The sequence below is a fragment of the Mobula birostris genome, chromosome 3, assembly GCF_030028105.1.
Source record: "Mobula birostris isolate sMobBir1 chromosome 3, sMobBir1.hap1, whole genome shotgun sequence".
Taxonomy (NCBI): Eukaryota; Metazoa; Chordata; class Chondrichthyes; order Myliobatiformes; family Myliobatidae; genus Mobula; species Mobula birostris.
Genome location: NC_092372.1, coordinates 70,937,963 through 70,961,242, shown reverse-complemented (window position 1 = coordinate 70,961,242; position 23,280 = coordinate 70,937,963). Strand labels below are relative to the sequence as shown.

General features: G+C 41.6%; 1 protein-coding gene across 9 annotated transcripts in view; it reads left to right on the top strand.

Annotated features, from left to right (window-relative positions):
- LOC140195119 (TBC1 domain family member 1-like) overlaps nucleotides 1-23,280 on the top strand; it is a 245,790-nt gene that overhangs the window by 205,430 nt on the left and 17,080 nt on the right. For 8 of the 9 annotated variants that reach the window (XM_072252894.1, XM_072252893.1, XM_072252892.1 and 5 more), the window contains one exon: nucleotides 7,824-7,982. In XM_072252894.1, the coding sequence (XP_072108995.1) occupies nucleotides 7,824-7,982 (159 nt within the window). Of the gene's footprint in view, nucleotides 1-7,823; nucleotides 7,983-20,424; nucleotides 20,498-23,280 lie in introns of those variants that run through there. The other variant, XM_072252901.1, reaches the window with a different exon arrangement.

Below are 23,280 nucleotides of genomic sequence, written 5' to 3'. Positions count from 1 at the left end.
CGACCACCTGAGCTACCACATTCTCCAAATTATTTCCATTACACTATAATGGCAGCTTTGCTTGGTAAACTTGCATGTAACATAGAATACGAACTAACCCTGCTAGCCCCAATGACAAGCCAAAAATGATCCTAAACATAAACTTATGAACATATGGAATTGTTTCTTATTGTCACACGACAAAGAGCTTTAACCAGCAACCATTTGCATTTGGGATTGATTAGCAGGAACAAATTAAGGGAAGATGGAGCATTATCTGAGTGGACAGAGTCAGAGTAGTGATCTTGGGCTTTAGCTCTTCGAGGCTTCGGTGAAGAGAGGCTTCAGTCAGAAAAATCCTTCCCGTTTTTCCCTTCTCTTTATAACTGCTCAGATAGGACAGTAGAGATGCCAGGCAGGATGGTGGAATGCTTCTCTTGCGGGATGTGGGAAGGCAGGGAGACCTCCAGTGCCCCTGATGACTACAGCTGCGAGAAGTGCATCCAGCTGCAGCTTCTAACAATCCCTGGTAAGGAGTTGGAGCTGGGACTGAATGAACTCCAGATCATTAGGCTGAGGGGGTGACAGATAGGACATATAGAGGTAGATACACCCAAGGTGCAGGATACAGAAGATTTGATGACAGTCAGGGAGGGGAAAGGGGTTAAGGAGCCAGTGCAGAGTACCCCTGTGCCTGTCCCTCCATAACACAGGTATATCACTTTGGATACTGTTGTGGGGGGGAGGGTTGAGCTAACAGAGGAAAGTCACAGTGGTTGGCTCTCTGGTACTGAGTCTGCCTCTGTGACTCAGAAGAGAAGTAGGGGGAAGAGGCATGCTGTAGTGATAGGGGATTTGTTAGTTAGGGGAACAGACTAATGTGATATGTTGCCTCCTGGGTGCCAGGGTCTGGGCTATCTCAGACCAAGTCCTCAGCATTCTCAAGTGGGAGGGTGAACAGCCAGAGGTCATGGTTCATGTAGATACCAATGACATGGGTAGGACAAGTGATGATGCTCTGCATAGGGAGTTCAGGGAGTTAGGTGCTAAGTTAAAGTGCAGGACCTCCAGGGTTGTGATCTCAGGACTGCTAATCCTGCCACATATGAGTGAGGCCAGAACTAGGAAGATTATACAGTTTAATGCATGGCTAAGGAGTTGTTGTAGGAGGGAGGGCGTAAGAATTTTGGATCATTGGGCTCTCCTCCAGGGAAGGTGGGACCTGTGCAGAAAGGACGATTTGCACCTGAACTGGAGTGGTCTAATATCCTAGCAGGAAGATTTGTTAATTCTGCACAACAGGGTTTTAACTAGAGTTGCAGGGGAATGGGAACCAGAGTGCCAGAACAGTTAATGGAGAGGTTGTGGAGGCAGATGTTGGTAAGACCTCAGACAATGCTAGGAACCAAAAGGTTGAGCATGCTGTGACTAGTGTCCTGAGCTGTGTATATTTCAATGCAAGAAGTATGGTAGGAAAGGTGAATGATAGTGCTGAAGATGAGGTAGGTGGTTTACAAATAGAGGCAATGTGTGATGAGGAGAGGCTGGTGATAGGGCAAAATTGCAGGTCAACAGGTGAGTTGCACCGTTAAAGGCGGTCAAAATCAAAAAGAGTGAATACAGGACTGAAGGTGTTATACAGGTTTCCCCCGCCATCCAAAGGTAGAGCGTTCCTATGAAACGGTTCATAAGCCAGAATGTCGTAAAGCGAAAAAGCAATTACCATTTATTTATATGGGAAAATTTTGTGAGCGTTCGCTGACCCAAAAATAACCTACCAAATCATGCCAAATAACACATAAAACCTAAAATAACAGTAACATATAGTAAAAGCAGGAATGATATGATAAATACACAGCCTATATAAAGTAGAAATACTTTTCCACAATCATTGCCTGAAACGTTCTCTGTAGCAAAAATCTCACGCAAGCGCCGTCGGTAAAAACACGGTGCAAGCGCTCTCCAGTAACCTTTAAGCTATGAAGCTGCCAAATCATACCAAATAACACGTAAAAATACACAGCCGGTATAAAGTAGAAATAATGTATGTACAGTGTAGTATCACTTACCAGAATCCGGAAGTCAGTTTGCCCAGCACACTGATGACGGTGCGTTAGGCTGACTCGTTGGAGTTTGGGTGGTGCAGTGGCCCCTACCCTCCGGCAGCGAACCAATACCGATCCGTGAAGCATGCAGCTGTACAGCGGTAGCTGGGAGGCACACAGCACATCTTTAAGGAAAAAAATTACCTCTGATCTGGGCCGACATTTATGTGCCAGGCGGCACCTAATTAATTAGCATGTTTATTTCGGCTTTTTTCTTAAAGATGTGCTGAGTGCCTCCCGGCTACCGCTGTATTCTCTGCGAATCGGTATCTGTCCACAGCCTGGGGTTGGGGTGGTGGGACACTGGAGTATCATCTCATCGTCGATCAGGGCAGGCAGCTCATCTTCTCCTATCTCTGTCTGCCTCGATGTCGAAAGTCGAGGTTCGTCGTCTGCTGTGGCTGATGTTGGAAGGCTTGCTTGATGCTGAGCCTCGCGCATTTTTCTATCATACAGTTCTTTGTAAGCACTCAAACCATCTTGCAAGTATGTCCTAAAGCTACGCACCCTTTCAAAATTAAAGTCGTACTTTATCATTACTCATTCGGTTTTGATTGTTATCCTTTCCTCTTCCAATTGCATCAGCTCTTCATCTATCAGTTCTTGGTCATGGGATGCCAAAACGTCTTCAACATCATCTTCGTCAACTTCCACAAGCCAAATTCACGTTGTCCTTACTTCGTTCGCCATGATCAAAATGCTTAATTATGTCTAGTGTTACGCTAAGTGTAACACGTTTACGAGCTCTTTTAGGCTTTTCCAATACCTTAGAACTCACCTTGCAAATGGCTGCTCACAGGCACATGTTTAAGCAATGCTGGCGAGAAAGCCGTTCCGAATCCAGGGGAGAACGGCTGCTTGGGGCGCGCGCTGATTTTTTTTCACGCGCTGATCTTTTATCGCACGCTGCTTTTCCCCGCGCGCTGCTTTTCTTCATAACAGTGAAAACACCTTCTGTTAGCAAAAACAGGGAACTAATGTAGGTCTTTCATAACAGTGAGGTTTTGTAAAGCGAACATTCGAAAAGTGGGGGACACCTGTATTTGAATGTGCGCAGTATACAGAATAAAGTAGATGAACTCATAGCACAGTTACAGATTGGTATGTATGTTATTGTAGGCATCACTGAATCATGGCTGAAAGAAGGTTATAGCTGGGAGCTATAAACCGGAATTGATTAGGGAGCTTAAGGTAAAAGAATCCCTAGGGGATAAGTGATCACAGTATGATCGAATTCGCCCTGAACTTTGAGAAGGAGAAGCTAAAGCCGGATGTATCAGTATTACAGTGGACTGAAGGAAATTACAGAGGCATGAGAGAGGAGTGGGCCAGAATTGATTGGAAAAGAACAATGTCAGGGATGACAGCAGAGCAACAATAGCTGGAAATTCTGGAAGAAATTCAGAAGGCTAAGAATGTATGCATCCCAAAGAGGAAGAAGTATTTTATAGGAAATTTGACACAACTGTTGCTAGCAAGAGAAATCAAAGTCTGCATAAAAGCCAAAGAGGGCATATAATACAGCAAAAATTAGTGGGAAGTTAGAGGATTAGGAAGCTTTAAAAAACCACCAGAAGGTCATTAATAAGGTAAAGATGGAATAGAAAAGTAAGCTAGCCAGTAATATTAATGAGGATACCAAAAGTTACTTCAAATACATGAAGTGTAAAAGAGAGACGTGAGTGGATATTGGACCGCTAGGAAACGATGCTGGAGAGGTAGCAATGGGGGACAAGGAAATGGCAGACAAACTGAATAAATACTTTGCATCAGTCTTCACTGTGGAAGACACCAGCAGTATAATGGAAGTTCCAAGTGTTGGGGTCATGAAATGTGTGAAGTCACCATTACTAGAGCATAGTTTCTTGGGAAACTGAGAGGTCTGAAGGTAGATAAGTCACCTGGACCTGATGGTGTACACCCCAGGGTTCTGAAGGAGGTGGCTGAGGAGATTGTGGAGGTATTAGAAATGATCTTTCAGGAATCACTTGTTTCTGGAATGGTTCCAGAAGAGTGGAAAATTGCAAATGCCACTCCACTCTTCGAGAAGGGAAAGAAGCAAAAGAAGAGAAACTATAGGCCAGTTAGTCTGACCTCAGTGGCTGGGAAGATTTTGGAGTCGATTATTAAGGATGGGGTCTAAGGGTACTGGGAGGCAGGTAATAAAATAGGCCGTAGTCGGCATGGTTTCCTTAAGGGAAAATCTTGCCTGACAAATCTGTAGAGTTCTTTGAAGAAATAGCGAGGAGGATAGACAAAGGAGAATCAGTTGATGTTGTGTACTTGGATTTTCAGAAGGCCTTTGACAAGGTGCCATCCATGTGGCTGCTTTAACAAGCTATGAGCCCACGGTATTACAGGAAAGATTCTAGCATGGATAAAGCAATGGCTGATTGGCAGGTAGCAAAGAGTAGGAATAAATGGAGTCTTTTCTGGTTGGCTGCCAGTGACTAGTGGTGATTAACAGGGATTAATGTTGGGACCAATTCTTTTTACATTATATGTCAATGATTTGGAGAATGGAATTGATGGCTTTGTTGCAAAGCTTGCAGACATAGGAAGATGTCTGGAGGGGTAGGCAGCTTTGAGGGAGTAGAGAGGCTACAGAAGGACTAAGACAAATCAGAATCAGGTTTATTATCACCGGCATGTGACATGAAATTTGTTAACTTAGCAGCAGCAGTTCAATGCAATACATAATATAGCAGAGACAGGAAAAAATAGTATTAATAAATAAAATAAAACACAATAATAAATAGTTATTAGGAGAAGGGACAAAGAAATGTCAGATGGAATCCAGTGTCAGGAAGTTTATGGTCATCCACTTTGGTAGAAGAAATGAAAGGTTTGACTATTTTCTAAATGAAGAAAAAATACAAAAAACTGAGGTGGAAAGGGACTTGGGAGTCCTTGTGCAGGATTCCCTGAAGGTTAATTTGCAGGTTGAGTTAGTGTTAAGGAAGGCAAAAGTGATGTTAGCATTCATTTCAAGAGGACTAGAATATAAAAGCAAGGATGTAACATTGAGACTTCATAAAGCACTGGTGAGGCATCACTGGAGTATTATGAGCTGTTTTGGACCGCATATCTTCAAATGGATGTGCTGAAACTGGAGAAGGTTTAAAGGAGGTTCACAAAAATGATTCCAGGATTGAATGTTTGTCATATGAAGAATGTTTAATGATTCCGGGCATGTATTCACTAGGATCCAGAAGAATGAGGGGCGACTTATCGAATGGTGAAAGGCCTTGAAGGAATGGATGTGGAGAGAATGTTCCCTATGATGGGAGCATCTAAGACCGGAGGACATACTCTCAGAATAGAGGGGCCTCCTTTTAAAACAGAGATGAGAGGAATTTCTTTAGCCAGAGAGTGCTGAATCTGTGGAATTTTTGCCATTGGTAACTGTGAAGGCCAAGCCTTTATGTATATTTGAGGCAGAGGTTGATAGATCTTGATTGGTCAGAGCATGAAGGGATACAGGGAGGAGTCAGGAGGTTGGAGCTGAGAGGAAAATTGGATCAGACATAATGAAAAGGCAGAGCAGACTCAGTGGGCCAAATGGCCTAATTCTGCCCCATATATATTGGTCTTGAAATATAGTGAAATTACCTTTGTGGGATATACAAGGGGAAAGCAATACAGTGCAGAAATATTACAGTTCTGGAGAAAGTACAGTGCACATAAATGATAAGGGACAAGGGCCATGACAAAGTCAAGAGTTCATCTAACTTGCAAGAGGAACATTCAAGGGTCTTAGTACTTCGACCCAATTTGCAGATGGTGGGGGGGGGATGGGGAGAGGTTTGAAGACCTACAATACTGTTCAAAAGTCTTTTTACTTTTATATGTATACATATGTACATGTATAGTCTTTATTTATATATACTGAACAGTATATGTATAATATATATAGAGAGAGAGAGAGTGCCCGCTAGGTTGCCTAAGACTTATGCACGGTACCGTATTTGTCAACGTGGAGCAGATAACAACTTGTAAATCTGGCGGAAGCACAGGATGTTGGGAAATGCGAGGGTGGAGTGCTGCACAGGTGCAGACAAAGTCAGCCCCTAGACACCAGGCAATGTCATATGACTCCTAACAACTGGTTTATTGATCACTACAGAATGTCTCTCTGGCACTCCCTCTCCTCTCTCCTTCCCCTTTCCAAACCATGGTACCCCCCCCCCCCCCAGTCCACGATAACGAGCCATATCAGAATCAGGATTATCACCATTCACAAATGTATTCAAATTATTTTTTTCTCGCTGTAGCAGTACAGTACAATACATAATATTTTTACAGTACTGTGCAAAGGTCTTAGGCACACAACTGTACCTATGTGCTTAAGACTTTTACATGGTACTGTAATTTTTTGACCAAACCTGTGGCCTTGTGCATCAGTGTTCCTTCCTTTGGCATGGTGTTAGTGATGTCTCATTACAGTTCATAATGTATCTTTTTAAAACAGTACCAATAGATGGGAGCTGATATATGACAATATTTAAGTTCCAATCTTTTCTTTGGAAATTCTAATCAAGCAGTAAGAAAGCATGATATTTGCCTATAAACCCATTTTTTATACTTTTATATAATATATATGGTTGTTCATGGTGGTGTGGATAGTTTAGAAGGTTGTCAAGGGTTACAATGGAACATTAATCAGATGCAGAGCTGGGCAGAGACGTGGCAGATGGAGAAGTGCAAGGTGATTCACTTTGGAAGGTCAAATTTGAAGGCAGAATACAGAGTTAATGGCAGCATTCTTAGCAGTGTGGAGGAACAGAGGGATCTTCTGTGTCCATGTCCAGAAATCCCTCAAAGTTGCCATGCAAATTGATAGGATTGTTAAGAATGTGTTTGGTATGTTGACTTTCATTCAGGAGTTTGAGATCTGGAGCTGTTAGATAATGTTTCACCTCTGTAAAACTTGGGTTCGATCATACTTGGAATGTTGTGCTTAGTTCTGGTTGCATCCTTACAGGGAGGATGAGGAAACTTCAGAGAGGCTGCAAAGGGGATTTATCAGGATGCTTCCTGGACTGAAGAGCATGTCGTAAAGGAAAGATTGAGCCAGTTAGAGCTTTCCTCATTGGAGCAAAGGAGGATGCGACACGACGTGATTAGGTGTACACAATGATAAAAGGCATAAATCAAGTGGACAACCAGAGTCTTTTTCCAAGTGGCTCGTAGGAGGGTCCATAATTTGAGGCTGATTGGAGGGAAGTATAGGGGGGATGTCAGAGGTAAGGTTTTTACATGCAGAGTGGTGGATGTATGGAATACACAGCCAGAGGTGGTGTTAGAGAGGCAGATACAGTAAAACATTAAAGAGACTCTTAGAGAGACGTGGGTGACAGAAAAATGGAAGGCTATGTTTGTGGGGAGAAATTGTAGATTGATCTTAGAGTAAGTTAAAAGCTCAGCACAACATTATGCCAAAGGATCTGTACTGTGCTGTAATATTCACTTTGTTCTAAATACAAACCATTCCTTCATGTAACTCTCTCAGACTTAAGAAAGATGTAGATATTTATAGTTATTCTTTAAAAGCTGCACTTTTCTAAACTGTTCCTTATTGAGGATTGCAGGATGGATTTCTTTCTTCCAGCAAGAAGAGGCTTCAAATTCAAGCATGGTTTATTATTTTAGTGTTTAGTGCGGATTTAACATTCTAAACATTATACTTGAATGCTGAGAAAGGTTCTTTTATAAAGATTCTTGAAAATCTGTCCACAGGAGTACCTCGATACCACCGAGGGGAAATATGGAAGCTTCTAGCAGAACAGCACCAACTGCGGTATCGGCTTCCTGTAAAGCAGCAGCCAAAGACTACTCCGTATGAAGAACTATTGAAACAATTAACGTCTCAACAACATGCAATACTCATTGACCTTGGTAAGTGTCCACATCATTCATTTCCGTCTCATCTCTCTTCTAGGTTTTCAGATGGGCTGACCTTACTGAGGTACACCCGGGTAAAGGCTAGATTGTGAGTCTGTTGATTATTCTGTGTGGACAGATTGAAAAGGAATAGGTATCATATGTAAAAGCTACAGAAGAGTAGGAACAGGGTAGATGTTAGCCAGTTCTCCTTTTCCGAGTGAGCCTCCTTGCCATCTTCTGTGTGCTGACCTCTCGAGAGAATGCGTGAAACTCTGAACTGAGGGCAAAGGTCATACATATAAAAGGTAAATGGATTAAGAATTAATCTGTACATTGTCTTTGAGATGCAGACTGGCTTTTGGATTACCGTAGGCTGTCAATTTTGTAATAACTTTCCTGTGGCCAAGTTATTTCTCTGTTCTGGGAGACCATTTGTTGCACCGGCATCTCGACAATAAGGCTGGCTTGATAGAATTGCTGGCGTTACCTTGTTCGTTTTCAGTTGTTTGGTGATCTCCTAAATGGAAAATACCTTGGGGCTTCATACCATCATTCCAGAGGCAGGTCAGATAGCTGATTCCCATTGGTTAACTGGCTCTAACTACCACATCACATCTCAGTCTGTTCAGCAGCCATTTTGCACTTTCATCTCCTTTTGAAGAGTTTGCATTGTTTCACCTCTCCTTTCTTTATTTGAATCTTTATTCTTTGTGGCCTGCCCATGCAGCCTAAAAATGTCGTTCTAAAGTTATGTTTGCTTCTTTCTTGCACAGCATTTGCAGTGAGCAATTCTTTGTTCTCTGTGGTTTAGCTCTCTTTCACAATTCCCTCATCAAAACCATTCCTCTCTATCTCTGGCCTCATCATTCTCATACCAGAAAGAGAGGCAGCTTTATATGGATGAGTGATAATATTGAGTCCTAAAGTTCAACCAAGACCTTAAGTCTTATGGGTATCTGAGCAACACACACAAAATGCTGGAAGAACTCATCGTGCCAGGCAACATCTGTGGAAAAAAATACAGTTGACATTTCGGGCCGCAATGTTTTGAATCTTGATCAATTTTGTTCTGCTGTGCTAAAATGCTGAGTTTAGCAGAAAACCTCATGACTCTGGATAGTGAATACCCATACTGTTAGCTATCTTTCCAGATCTGCAGATCACATTCATTCTTTTCCTTATATGGCTGGCAAAACTATTTACTGATCTAGGACCATCTTGAATGATTGTGCAACGCTGAATTATTTTTTTTTTCTTCCTGGCATACCATCAAATTGAAGCCCCTCACCCTCTGAGATTAACTCTCGCCCAAGCCCCAAACTAGCATTGATCACTAGTGTCTCCCATATCTCACTGTTTACTCTAAGCTCATGTTATCCATGGCACACACCTCCTGCTCAGTCACTTCCTAGTAACCTTAGCTGATATTGTCAGAAATCTGTCCTGCGAATGTATTATTCTCTGTAAAAGATGCCATTCCTACCCATCACCTCAAAATACAATCCTTAACTTTTGCCTCCTGAGAAACTGATCCCTTTCTTTTCCAAGCATCCAAACACCATATTTCTATCACAAACAAGAGAAAATCTGCAGATGCTGGAAATCCAAGCAACGCACACAAAATGCTGGAGGAACTCAGCAGGCCAGACAGCATCTATGGAAAAAAATACAGTTAATGTTTCGGGCCGATATCCTTCGGCAAGACCATATTTCTATGCTTTTTCTTTTTATCAATGCAAGTATTTCAAATTATTATGACAAATGTGAGAAAACTATTTTGTTCATCTTGGAAAGAGTAGTTTCTCTGGCATGGATAATTCACTCTCCACAACATTGAGTTGGTTCCACAACCTATGGACTCACTTTCAAGAACTATACATCTCATGTTCTCAATATTACTTATTTGTTATTGTTGGAATTTTTTGTATTTGCAGTTTGTCTCCTTTTGCATATCATTTGTTTGTCAGTCTTTGTGTATAGATTTTCATTAATTCTATTGTATATCTTGGTTCAGCTGTGAATCCCTGCAAGAAAATGAATCTCCGGGTAGCATATGGTGACATATACGTACTGAAAGTAAATTTACTTTGAGCTTTGAAACCAGCTTTTTACTAGGAACTTGGGGCCTTAAGTAATTAAGAAACATCATAATTTCTTAAATTTTCCTTTTAATCCTGTGTCCTGCTCTCTACTCAGAAGTAAAAACACTCGTACAACACTGGTACATATGCTCTTCCCATCGAAATCCTCAAACTAAAATACATCATCAATACCTCCATGTAAAACACCCAGGACATTTCAGTTTGCATTTTTATTGTGTATACAAGCATGCGCAGTTGACAATATGATGTATTGTACTTTTAAAGCACCTGCAACATAGTAAAACATCCCAAGGCTATTTGTAAGAGGCATAATCAAGCAAAGTTTGACACCGGGCCTTTGTAGGAGACATTAGAGCAAGTGACCTGAAGGTTTGTAAGAAAAGGAGTGTCATGAAGGAGAAAATTGAGTTGGAAAGGTGTAGATCACAAAGTCCTGAAAAGAAGGCCATGAATTTGGAGGGGCCTACCATCTCTTTTGTAACCTTAGTGATTAAGTTGGAAAACTCAAGATTTTATTAGGATGTTATTAAATTTCACAGTTGAGAGAACAGAAGTTAAGACCAAGCAAAAACGTGGTTATGGTTTTCATTTCAAATTAGCGTGTGGAATTCCTTCTTTGAATTCCAGTGCAAATATTTTGCACCATGTTTCATGTTTTGGGAGATTTCTCCGTCTCTAAAGTGCATGTATTAATATATTACATTGTTTCTGACTAAATCAGAACAGGATTTTTATAGGTAGGGGTGACAATAAGATGTATTGTAAAAAAAAAACAAACTTTTTTTTTAATCAACCCAAGGGGAATATAGAAAAAAAATTTCAAATCGGGTTGAAGCTTTGGCACCAAAAATGTGTGGTGCTGTTGGATTCTTTTGTTCAATATTTTGCTGCAAAACTAGATGCAAGCTGGTGCGTTGTTGCTGATTTTTTGGCAACGTGTAGACAGTGCCGTAATGGAACAAGCTGCAACAGAGAAACACAGAAACTGAAACAAATATTGACTGATCAACCATGGATTTGCATATAAGAAGTTAAAAGAGGTCTTGGTTTCGAAAAACTGGATTTTCCACCCCCAAATGCGTTCATTTGCCAACTGTTTTAAATGCTAAAAGGGCAAAACAATGAGTTTTATGAATGCATGATTGGTGTCAAGAAAACTGATCAAACCTTGTGAGGTGTGACTTCAGCCCAATGCCACATGAAAGTAGAATGTGGTTTTTGCTCATGGTTCACCCGCATCTGTCGCGAGGAAGCATGGAGTGTACACCAGCTGCTTCCTCACAGGAAGGAGAAAAAGAAAGGGTGGGCCATAATGGGGCTTTGCTTATCTTGACAAAGCGTTTGATGAAGGACCCACCCAAAGCTGCTTGTTTTTCCCCCTCTTCAGCTGCTTACCAATGTACTTTTATCTTGAATGTTTTCTGTTAAGTTCAGAAAATAGTTTTGACCCCAAAGGCTTTGTAAGGTAGGCCAGTTGAACAGAAGCATGAATGGTCTCTGACAGATGGAGTGACAAAGCGGTCAGCAAGAGTTCCTGTTTTTTCAGATTTTGTATGTGTGTGTTGTCAAGATTTCACCTAACCAGGACAAATGCCTGTTAGATCCTAGCCATAGCGTAAAGTATGCTGTGTGACAGCTACCTCTCTACACAAGTTGGAGGAGAGAGTACGAGGACTAGGACTTTCTACACTTGATCATTAGTCAGGATTTTGTGAACTTAAAACAGAGAATGTTGAAAACGCTTAGCATGTTACACAGCATACATGGGGAAGTGACAGGTTTAACAGCCTTTCATCAGAATTAATGAAAGTTAGAAGACTGTAGAGTTCTAGTATCTGCAGGTTTTAGCTTTAGGAGTTTATAGCGAAGGGGGTACATAGTCATTCACTGGATACGTCTCTTCATTCTGCCCCAGCAAAAAACTAGGTTTGGATTCTAAAGGTGAGGCAATAGAAATTACAAGTCTACTGTGTCCTGGCACAGATCCATTGGGAGTCAAACTGCAAATGCCTGCTCAGATTCACAAAGGTCAGCTGATCCAAGTAGCTGTTGCCTCGGCTCTTCACACTTTGGCAGGTGCTAATGCCAGGATGCAAACAGTCCATTCATTTTGCTCCAAATAGAGCAAGCATTACTCAACCTCTCTGCTCCACATTTGCCCAGATGCAGAAAGCTTTGTTCAATATTTGCTGTGGAAGTGCTGTGATCAAATTTCCACACTAGTGAAATATGTAACTCTGTAATAGTCTGCCTCTGTTAAGTAGGGACAGAAGTCAGCTGACAATAGTTGGTCATCTCCTTCAATGCATTCTCAGTTAGTGCATTCTGCTGTGGAGTTTTGCTGCTTCCAACTTTCCTTGTGTTGACAAAGAGTGACCTGGGATGCTGTTCCAGCCCTGGCTGAACTGCTACAGTTCTGCCTGTCAATTTGCTCAGTTCTTGGCTTTTATTTTTACCAAAAGGATCAGACTGAATGGCATTAGAAAACTTATACTTTATACTTTATTGTCACCAAACAATTATTCTCTCCAGTAGAAGTCTTGCCCTTCAATGCTCATATTCAATGCTAAATATGATCATGTTCTGTTTCTCCATGACCCTGTGGAGCATTTAGTTATTGAAACAAGGTCATGTTATGAGTACAGAGAGGGAGGATTGTGCAGCTAGTCTGCAACTTGAGTAAACTAGCAGACTTGGCTGAGATTCATATCTAAGTATTTTATGACTATGTTTCAATGGAAATTATTTTTATTTAATGTTGGCAGTATAAAGTTTGCTTTAGATAACTGGCATATTATGCCTTACTTGGGTGTCCCAGAGTCTTGAGTTTGATCCTAACTGTGTAAAGATAAAGATCAGCTTTATTTGTCACATGTCCGATGAAACATCCAGTGAAATACGTCATTTGTGTCAATGACCAACACAGTCTAAGGATGTGCTGGCGGGGCAACCCACAAGTGGCACTCTGCAACTGGCACCAACAAAGCAAGCCCAAAACTGATTTACACATTCTAATGTGCAAGGAAACCATAACATGAGAGAAAATCTGCAGGGGCAGAACGTACAAACTTTGTACAGACAGCAGCAGTAATTGAACCCTGACCACTAGCATTGTACTTGCCTCTGCATTACCATACTGGCCCTTTACTGTCTGTATGGAGTTTGCATGTTCTCCCTATTCCTGGTGTGTTTCAACTAGTCAGCCATTTCCCTCCATACCCCAAAATTGTGCTAGTCAGTTAATTGACAATTAACCAATAATTACAATAGTTAATTGTAAATTAATGCTTAGTGTAGATGAGTAGCAAAAACGGTGGACATCTGATGAGAATAAAATGCAGAGCTGCAGAGAAATATGGAGGGAGGAACAGTATTGTTCGGAGCCAGCATGAAACCAATAAAGGAAGGATTACCTAGTTGCAGTAAATGAGCATTCAAACCAGTTATAATGTCTTTTGCTTTCAAGTCTCTCTTCCAAAATTGTAGCTTTTGAAGGGAAAAGAAAGCGACCAGATCAAGGTGCATAGTGAAAGCCATTTCAATCCTGGAGTAAAATTTTATTAATGCATATGTGCCTCTGAATTGCATGAAAGGAAATACAGTAAGCTTGGTTTAGGGTAGTTGTGGCCCCAGTGGGTTGCCGACCTAACGTGACAGAAACTTGGAGCCTGGTTGGATGACGTGGGAGAGTTGGCCAGATGTGAGGATGCAGGGGAAGATGTAAACAAGAGATTCTGCCGACGCTGGGTATGCAGAGCAACGCACGCACAGAGTGCGGGAGGAGCTCAGCAGGTCAGGCAGCATCGATGGAGAGTTGACATTTCAGGCTGAGACCCTTCATCAGGACTGGAAAGAAAGGGGGTCGAAGCCAGAATAAAAGGGTGGAGAGAAGAGAAGTAGAAGCTAGCTGGCAATGGGTGAAGGTTTAATATCACAGGCATATATGGTGAAGTTTGTTGTCTGGTGGCAGCAGTACAATGCAATGCATATAATAATAATGCAATGCATCATAATAATAATAATGCGATGCATAATAATAATAATTAAATTACAAGAAGTATATATAAAAATAAGCAAGTAGTCCAAAATGAGGTAAAGTTCACGGGGAAATGTGGGGTGTGGTGAAGTGAGAGGCTGAGAAATGATAGATGGAAAGGGAAAAGTGCTGAAGAAGAAGGAATCTCATCAGAGAGGAGAATGGACCATGACAGAAAGGGAAGGGGTGACATCAGTGGGAGGTGATAGGCAGGTGAAGAAAAGAGATACGGTGGGAGCCAGAATGTGGAATGGAGAAAACAGAGAAGGGGAAGGGGGAAGAAATTTCTGCAAGTAAGAGAGATCGAAGTTCATGCTGCCAGGTTGGAGGTTACTTAGGCAGCATATCAGGTGTTGCTTCTCCAACCTGAGGGACAGAGTAGGAAGTGTTGCTCCCCTGACCCAAATAGAATATGCAGTGTTGTTTCTCCAATCCCAAGGGAATTGAGTGCAGGTTAACACTGCAGGAGTAGAGAGGTGAATAGTCTAGAGAGCAGTGGAATAATTGGCAAGGTTTAGAGTGGACTGCAAAACCAAAGATGTGGACCGCAAACAAGATGCCAGTACTCTATAGGTAGATGTGCAAAAATGGTACCAAGACAGTCAGGGAGACAGAGGATAGTGCTGTACATGTGTTACTGGACTAGAAATCAGAAGTCTGAACAAATGTTCCAGATAGTAAGTGTATTTCCAGCCTGGTGATTTGGGGATTAAGTAATCTGGAATAAAAAAATCCATAAAGATATTACAATCTCATTGGGTTGTTATTAAAAAAAAGCAGTCAGATTCTTTAATGCTACTTAGGGAAGGAAACCTTTCAGGCCTCACCATGAGATTAGTAGCCAACTCCAGAGCTGCATCAACGTAGACTCATTATTGCCTTCTGAAGTAACAAAGTGATCTGTTCATTTCAAGGGATCAGTAATAAATGTTGTCTTTGAGAATGAAAGGAGCAAAAGTCCCACCAGCAGGAAAGCAGAGGAGAGATATTAGAAAGTGTGCTATTGTTGAGCATGTTACCCACTGCAGGGGGAATCGAGGATCCAAGGATGCAGCTATAAGGGTTGCGTCTTAATTTCGTCTGTGGTGGTTTCAGTGTTAGTAGAAGGGCGAGGGGTCATGATTATAAGGAGGTACAGAAGACTAAATTCAAGGACTAAATTCGAGGAAAGGGGTTTGAAGCTGAATCAATATTTAGGAAGGATTGAATGGTCATTGATTGGTTTTGAGGAAGAAGTTATGAATGTGATTTTGATGAGGGGTGGGGGCAGTCTTTGAGTAAGGCTTGTGCTGTAGTATATATTGCAGAGGGGAAGTTGCGATGGGCAGAAGAAGGTAGCTGTCTGTTGTGAGATTGGAGCAAGCACATGGGTTAAATGGAAAAGAATCGAGAGATGGAATTTGTTTCGGGCATTTCTCGTCTCCTGAGCAAGAGGAAGGTTGGGGTAGTGGGCAGCTAAGTAGGTGGAATTTAACTAGGTGAGAACAAAATGCAGGAAGTTTTCACGTTTGATGCTTGAGATGCAGTGGGGGAGTATAGAGAAGGTGTGGTCTGTGTTTTAAGGAGGTGGCTGGTGTGTGTTGAAGAGGGATGGGTACGTTAGCAGGAGTTAGTAGTTGAGTGGCATTGCAGCAACAATGTTGTACGCAAAGTCAGTGAAGACCAAAGATTGATTGTAGAGTTCAGAAACAGTAAGATGAGGGAACACACACCAGCCATCATAGAGGGATCAGAGTGGAAAGAGTGAGCAATTTCAGGTTCCTGTGTGTCAACATCTCAGAGAACCTAACCTGGACCCAAAATATCAATGCACTTACAAAGAAGGCATGACTACGGCTATATTTCATTAAGACTTTGAGGAGATTTTGTATGTCACCAAAACACTCTCAAATTTCTACAGACGTATTGTGGAGAGCATTCTAACAGACAGCATCACTGTCTAGTATGGGCAGGGGTGGGCTACTGCACAGGTTTGAAATAAGCTGCACCGAGTTGTAAACTTGGTCAGCTGCATCATGGCCACTAGCCTCCATAGTATCCAGGATATCTTCAAGAAGTGATCAGGTAGCATCCATCATTAAGGGTCCCCATCACCCAGGACATGCCCTCTTCTCATTGCTACCATCAGGAAGGAGGTACAGAAGCCTGAGGGCACACACTTAGCAATTCAGGGACAAGTTCTATCCTTCTGCCTTCAGATTCCTAAATGGACATTGAACGCAAGAACATGACCTCACTGCTTAAGGAATGGTAACCATCCATAGCATAAAAACGTTTGGGAACCCTGTTGTAGACAAAAGCCCAAGATTGTATTTGACGAAAGCTTGCTAAATTTGAAATGAGCCATTGATGAAACGTATGGTTGGGAGACTAGATGTTTTGAGGAGTGAAAAAACTACCCAAGCATTCATAGGATCATGGATTTGATTGGAGGGAAAGGTATGGCACTTGTTAAAATTACTGACTAAATAAATTAAGTCTTTCAGTGGAAGCGAACTGCGCTGTTTATTTTTGTATAGCAGTGTTATGTATCGTTTCTAACATCTTTTTGTTTATCATTATAGTTGTTAGGCAATCGAGGGTGTAGCCCTGAACCAAGGCTGTTTTTAAACTTGAGCCTGTGGTTTTATGCCCATAACAACTGGTTGTGCAAAGATTTGCATGTCATATGATTAATTACATTGATATTCAGGTCAAATTTTGACATAGTAAAGAGATTTGTTCCACAAAGTTTAAGCTCAACAGGCCTGTTCTTATAGTTGTGGATAATTGAGAACTCAAATTCTATTACTTTCACCTCCCAGCTCAGAAGCTGTATATCCAAAAAGATTCAAGTACAGAATTTCAACTGTGGACTTTCTCAATGTCAGAGCAGGTTTGGGGAGGTTTAGCAGAATTCCAACCTCCATGCACCACCCCCTCCCCCCTCCCCCCCCCCCCCCAAAGTGTATTGGGCAATTTTAGCCTTTTATTACTTTTCTCAGAGGTTTCCATTTGACCCTGGAATGGAATTTCAAGCAACTGCTTATTTTTTAAATTGCGATTTGAAATTCTGCCTTTGAGCGCTTTGGAACCACTGTGTGCATAATAAGCACCAATGCATTCTCTATGTTTATCCTTTCAATGAACAATACTTCCTGTAGTAAAGATCACAAACGCAGTACCAGTCTTTGACCTCGAGTATTAACTCTCTTCATTTCCAGTATTTTCTGTTTTGTTTTCATTTTGTAGCATCTGTAGATTTTTTGATTCTTATTCATTCTCTCCACACCTCTCAACAACAATGTAACAAGACTCCTGACCACTCAAGTTATTCTTCTTCCAGAGTGCATGAAAATGAGCTTGTGTGATTTCACTGCTGCCATCTGAACGTTGCCAGTATGGTTCCACCAATGATCTCTATTCCCACTTTTATCCTACATCACTTTGTCTGTCTTGTCATATGTACCAGCTTTTGAAATTCCAGTACTTTAATAAGGTGCTACAAAAGAGCGTATTAATTAAAATTTGAGCTCGTAATATTGACTTCCAGTAAGATGGTGGCACACTTGGACACAGTTTCTGCAGGGCCAAACAATGGTGTCGTTGTCTATTTTTAATGATATTAACACCCTGCTGAACATTATGAACTTAAAGTACTGCAGGTCTACCCTTCGTCAAGTTGCTCGTTAGTGGAGAAACTGAAGGAGATGGATTTCATGCAGACCGTACCGTGCTGCTGGAGAGGTGGCGTAGTGGGTGCGCAAGGGCAGTGTTCAGTCTAACAGCAAGTGATGGTCTTGGTCACTTTTCTTATGATCGCAAGACCCTGTTGTATGTTGATATTATGGAATGCTGCAGGTCTAGTTACCCGGTGTATTGGCGGACGGTGGAGGAGCTGCAGGCCCTCGGCCATTGTGTGGACTAGACCTCAAGCTGTGGTTTCACCTGTTTGCAGCCAGCCAGGAGAGGGGGTCATGGGAATCAGTGTCAGAGGCATTGGAGCTATGCCAAGTGTTTGCTCGGCAGAGGACAGGCTGAGTTGTGTTCAGCTGTAGACTGCTGCATCGCTCATGGACTCAGGGACTTGGACTCTGTTCTTTTTATGTGTCACTGTGTTTTATTGCTGTCTTCATGTGTTGCATGTGCTTTGTGTTGTGCCGATGACAGGAGAGCCGTGTGGCCTCAGTTGTAGCAAGGACTGGGCCTTGGGCTGCAGTGTTGCCTGTTTGTAACCATCCAGGCAAGAGGAATTGGAGTCGGTGCTGCCCCACAGTGTTCCCTTGGCAGAAGACAAGCTGTATCGTGTTGGACTGCAGACTGCTGCAGCATTTATGAACCCAGGGACTTGGACATCCTTTTTTCTCCGTGTGACTGAATTTTACTGCTATCTTAGGTGCTATATGTACTTGTGCTGTGTATGACTATAAGTACTGTGTTTTGCACCTTGACCCCAGAGTGACGTTGTTTTGTTTGGCTGTATTCATGGGTGTTCATGTATGGTTGAATGACAATTAAACTGGAACTTGAACTTAAAGGTAATATACTGGCATCAATTGGGAAATGGTTAGCAGGCATAACAGAGAGTAGGGATAATTGGTTGGGAGGCTGTTACAGGTATGCTGTTGTAGGGGTTGATGCTAGGTCCTTAGCTGTTCACAGTTTATATCAATTATTTAGATTGGGTTTGCTGGGGAAACCAAGTGTTAAATAACCAGCTTTGCTGCTGATACAAAGCTAGATGGCAGTGTGAGGTGCGAGAAGAATGCACCGACTTGTGAAGAATATAGTTAGGCTATGAATGCACAGGGATCTATCAAATGAAATGTATGTGGAAGAAGAAAAATGGGTGGAATATCCTTCTAAGTTCAGAAAGATTGAAAGGTGTGGGTGTTCAGTGATACCTGGTTATCTTGAATCGCTGGACGTTAGCATACAGGTTCTGCAAGCAATCTGCTAACTTGGCCTTTATTGCAAGTGGGTTTTAGTATAAAGGTTTAAAAAAAAAGATTGTGTTATAATTATATAATGTCCTAATGAGACTACACCTTGAATATTATATACAAGTCTCATCTCTCAACTTATAAGCAAGGTTAAGGTGGAGTTTGCACCTGTATAAGTAACAAACGATTCTTCATGTGCTAATCTGCTGTCCTCATTGAGCAAACCGGCCACCAGGCTTGATGAAAATGGAACGGTGTACCTGACGTAAGATTATGGCAGGACATAATTTCTATTGTCACCCTTATTTACTTCATGTGCTTTTGTTCTCCACTCTCACCCTGAATACCAGCGTACCTCAAGGCTGTGTGCTCAGCCCTCTTCTGTACTCCCTTTTCAGCTATAATTGCGTTCCTGTACATGGTTCTAACTCCATAATCAGGTTCGCAGATGACACCACGGTGGCTGGTCTGATCAGAGGGGATAACAAGACGGCCTACAGGGACAAAGTCCAGCACCTGGCTGCATGGTGTGCCGATAACAACCTGACCAAAACACCCAGAAGACCAAGGAGATCATTGTGGACTTCAGGGATGCTAGGAGCCACACTAATGTCCCCATCTACATCAGCAGAGCTGTAGTGGAGCCTGTATCAAGCTTCAACTTCCTTGCTGGCCACATTTCTGAGGATCTCACCTGGTCCCTGAACTCCTCCATCCTGATCAAAAAGGCGCAACAGTGCCTTTATTTCCTGCGGAGCATCAAGAAAGCTCATCTCTGTCCCAGGATACTGATGGACTTTTACCACTGTACCATTGAGAACATACTCAACAACTGCATCTCAGTGTGGTATGGCAATTGTCCCGTATCGGACCGCAAAGCACTCCAGCAGGTGGTGAAAACTGCCCAGCGGATTATCAGCACTCAATTGCCCACCATTGAGAACATCTACCATAGACGCTGCCTGGGCAGGGCGAAAAGCATTATCAAGGATGCATCTCACCCTAACCATGGACTTTTTACTCTCCTCCCATCCGGTAGGCACTACAGGAACCTCCGCTCCCGCACCAGCAGGCACAGGAAGAGCTTCTTCCCTGAGGCTGTGACCCTGCTGAACCTCACATCACAGCGCTAAGCAGTATTGCACCCATATTGGACTGTCTCAGTACTTTTATATTTGTGTGCTGTAGCACTTTTTATTTGCAGTTATTTTGTAAATAATACTATTCTTTTGCACTTCTGGTCAGATGCTATTTGCATTTCATTGGCTTTGTATCTGTACTCCGCACAATGACAATAAAGTTGAATCTAATCTAATCTCATCTAATTTGTGTTCCACTTAGCAGAGCAGTGGTGACATGTGACATAATGGTGGATGTATGGTTGTACCTGGTATGTAGACAGGATGCACTTTCTGTAGTATGGTCACCGCTGTCGATGCCATTGTGGGTAACATACTTCAGCAGCAGGTAGGTTGCTAACTACACTAGTTGAACACATATACTTAATTAACAATAGTTTAGGTTTGATTCGTGTATTTTATTCATTGATATTTTTTACTCCAGATCCCTGGTAAATGTTCTTGCATGTTCCAATGCTGTAAACTAACGTGTAAATAAACAGGGAGATCTTGTACTATTGTATTCCATTTGTGAGTCGAGACATATGCTGAATTTTAAAGTTAGGGCTTCCTCTTGTTGTAGGTTGCTACTCCAGAAGAGACCCTTGATAAATAATTCTTTATGACCCTCTTTTCACTTCATATTTTGTGGTTAAGGTGGAGTTCGCACCAGAATAAATAGACTTTTATATGTGCTCCCACCCTGTTACAGCCCAGTTTTTGTTAACACTTTCAATCTTACAGTTACTGGACTGTTGTTTTAACATATAAGCCTTTCTATTTCTGTCGTTCTCTAGCTAACTAATTTTTATGCGTGTAAAATTTGATAACACGCTACATGAATTCTATAGAGATCTTTAGAAAAAAATATTCTGTCATTTTGACCCTATTCCAGGATAATTTTGATAGTTTGATGCTATCATTTTAAAGTTAGTTGTTTTACATCTTAAATGAGTGAATTCAAATTTGGCTGAAAAGTAGTCGAATTGATGCATATGTGTAGTAGATGATAACATTTTGTGAAAAGTGGAACAATTTATATTTGCATCAGCAGAAGTAACTTGCCATTTTTAAAATTTTCTAGTAATACTCATTAATGTTGTATATTTTCCACTCCTGTTTGTTGCCCTAAGTGGATGTTGGTGACTGTTTATAAAGGTCAGCTTGCAATTGATCTCAATGCAAGAAGATGTTGTGGCTGTCTGTGATCATCTTGCATCAAAAATTGCCTGAATTTTCTGAAACAAGCACAGGTTCAGATAACTTTAGCTGGAAGGCCTGGGTTGACCTGAGATCTGTTTGTGTTTGAAGTACAATTTGGACTCTGTTACTATTCCGCAGAACAAAAAGCAGCACTCATTTTGCAACCTGGTTTGCTTAGAAATATAAAGCAATTTGTGTCTTTTTAAAATATTTTTTATTGAAATCTTTAGTGGGATTTTGGGGAACGACTGTATATTTTTATATGGAGCTTGTGTCTTTAAATTTCCATGTCTGTGCTTTAGACTTGAGCAAATCCGTGTAGCTCTCAGTTTTAATCCTCAGATAACGCCTTGATAACATAGTGGTTTGCGCAATGCTATTGCAGCTCAGGGCATCAGAGTTCAATCCTGGGTGATGGGGGCTCATGAAAGGAGGAGGAGACAAACTGGAAGGTGATGGGTGAGACCAGCTAAGGGAGAAGGTGGAGGGGGCATTGAAGTGGAAGCTTGGGGGATGATAGGTAAAGGGCTGAAGAAGATGGGAGAGGAGAGTGGACCATGGAAGAAAGGGAAGGAAGAGAGACACCTGAGAGAAGTGATAGGCGGGTAAAGAGAAGAGAAGGGGTAAGAGAGGGCCCAGACTGGGGAATAGACAAATAACGAAGGAGGGGGGAGAAATTACTGGAAATTAGAGAAATAGATGTTCATGTCCCCGCTGTTACAGATTTAGCTCAATCAGGTACAGTGATGTAGATGACCAAAGTCATGACCTTTGTTTCATCAGTATAAAATTGTGGCTTCTTGTGGCAAGATGATATTTAACATGCAGTTGGTCAGTTTAATAACTGTTCTCCCCATTATAAAAAATGGTAAGACCCAGTCATCTGAAAAAATGTGGAAACTAGCCCAATTTATGGTGATGGTGTCGTTTTCTTAAGGCAAAGGGGAGTCTTTAAAATTTACAGCATAAACGGAGATCATGCACCATCATTTTGTCTGTGCTGGATAAGTCCAGAATCTTGGCATTTTGTTTTATGCAGTACAGCATTTTACATTTATCTTGATGTGCAGCAAATTTGGAGCCATCGCTGGTAGGAGATGATGGGCTTTCTCCCTGAGGTACTTTGTGGAGGTTTTCTGTCCTGCATTTAGCTGTGGATTCTGGGATTATGACCCAATGATGATGTAAACACAGTGTTTTGGATTTGTAAATAGCTTGTGACTCATATTGAATGCCTCTCTTGTCTGCAGAAAAAGAAATAAATGTGATTTTGTATACTGTGAGAAAACATCACATGGACTGCAAGTACTGCAGAGTGGACACTGTCACAGTTGATGGGTTCAGCACAAGCCTGTACATTTATCTAAGTTAATTTGAGTTTGAGTGTTGCTGTGGGTATTCCAATGCTTATGCCCTGTAGATGACAAGTGGGCTTAGAGAATTATAAGAAACCGACGAACTGGACAATTCACCCCTTGTGCTTGCCAGATTCTTTACTTTGGTGACATTTTCCCGGACTGACCCTTTTAATATCTGAAAACTGTATTGATCTATGTGCCTGTTGCTTGAAGAGAAGCTATGCAATTTACTCAGCAGGTGAGGTGAGAGTGTTTGGGACAATGTAGTGACTTCATTTTGATAGCAGGGCATGGAGCCCCAGAATGCAAAGATCCATCGTAGAGGAGGAGTGAAGCAGAGATCTATGTGGTCAAAAATATTAAAGATAGTAGAGATATTTTAGAAGAATGACACCCCATTATCTTAGTTGTAAAGGTGCTGTCTATGATTAGCATACTTTGGATGAGTTAACTCAAAATCAAACTTGGGAAAATTGTAAATGCAATAATAGAGTGGTATGAAAACAGAAAATAATGAAATCATTCAACAGGTCAAGTGCCAATGAATTGAGGGAAAGATCGGTGACAATAA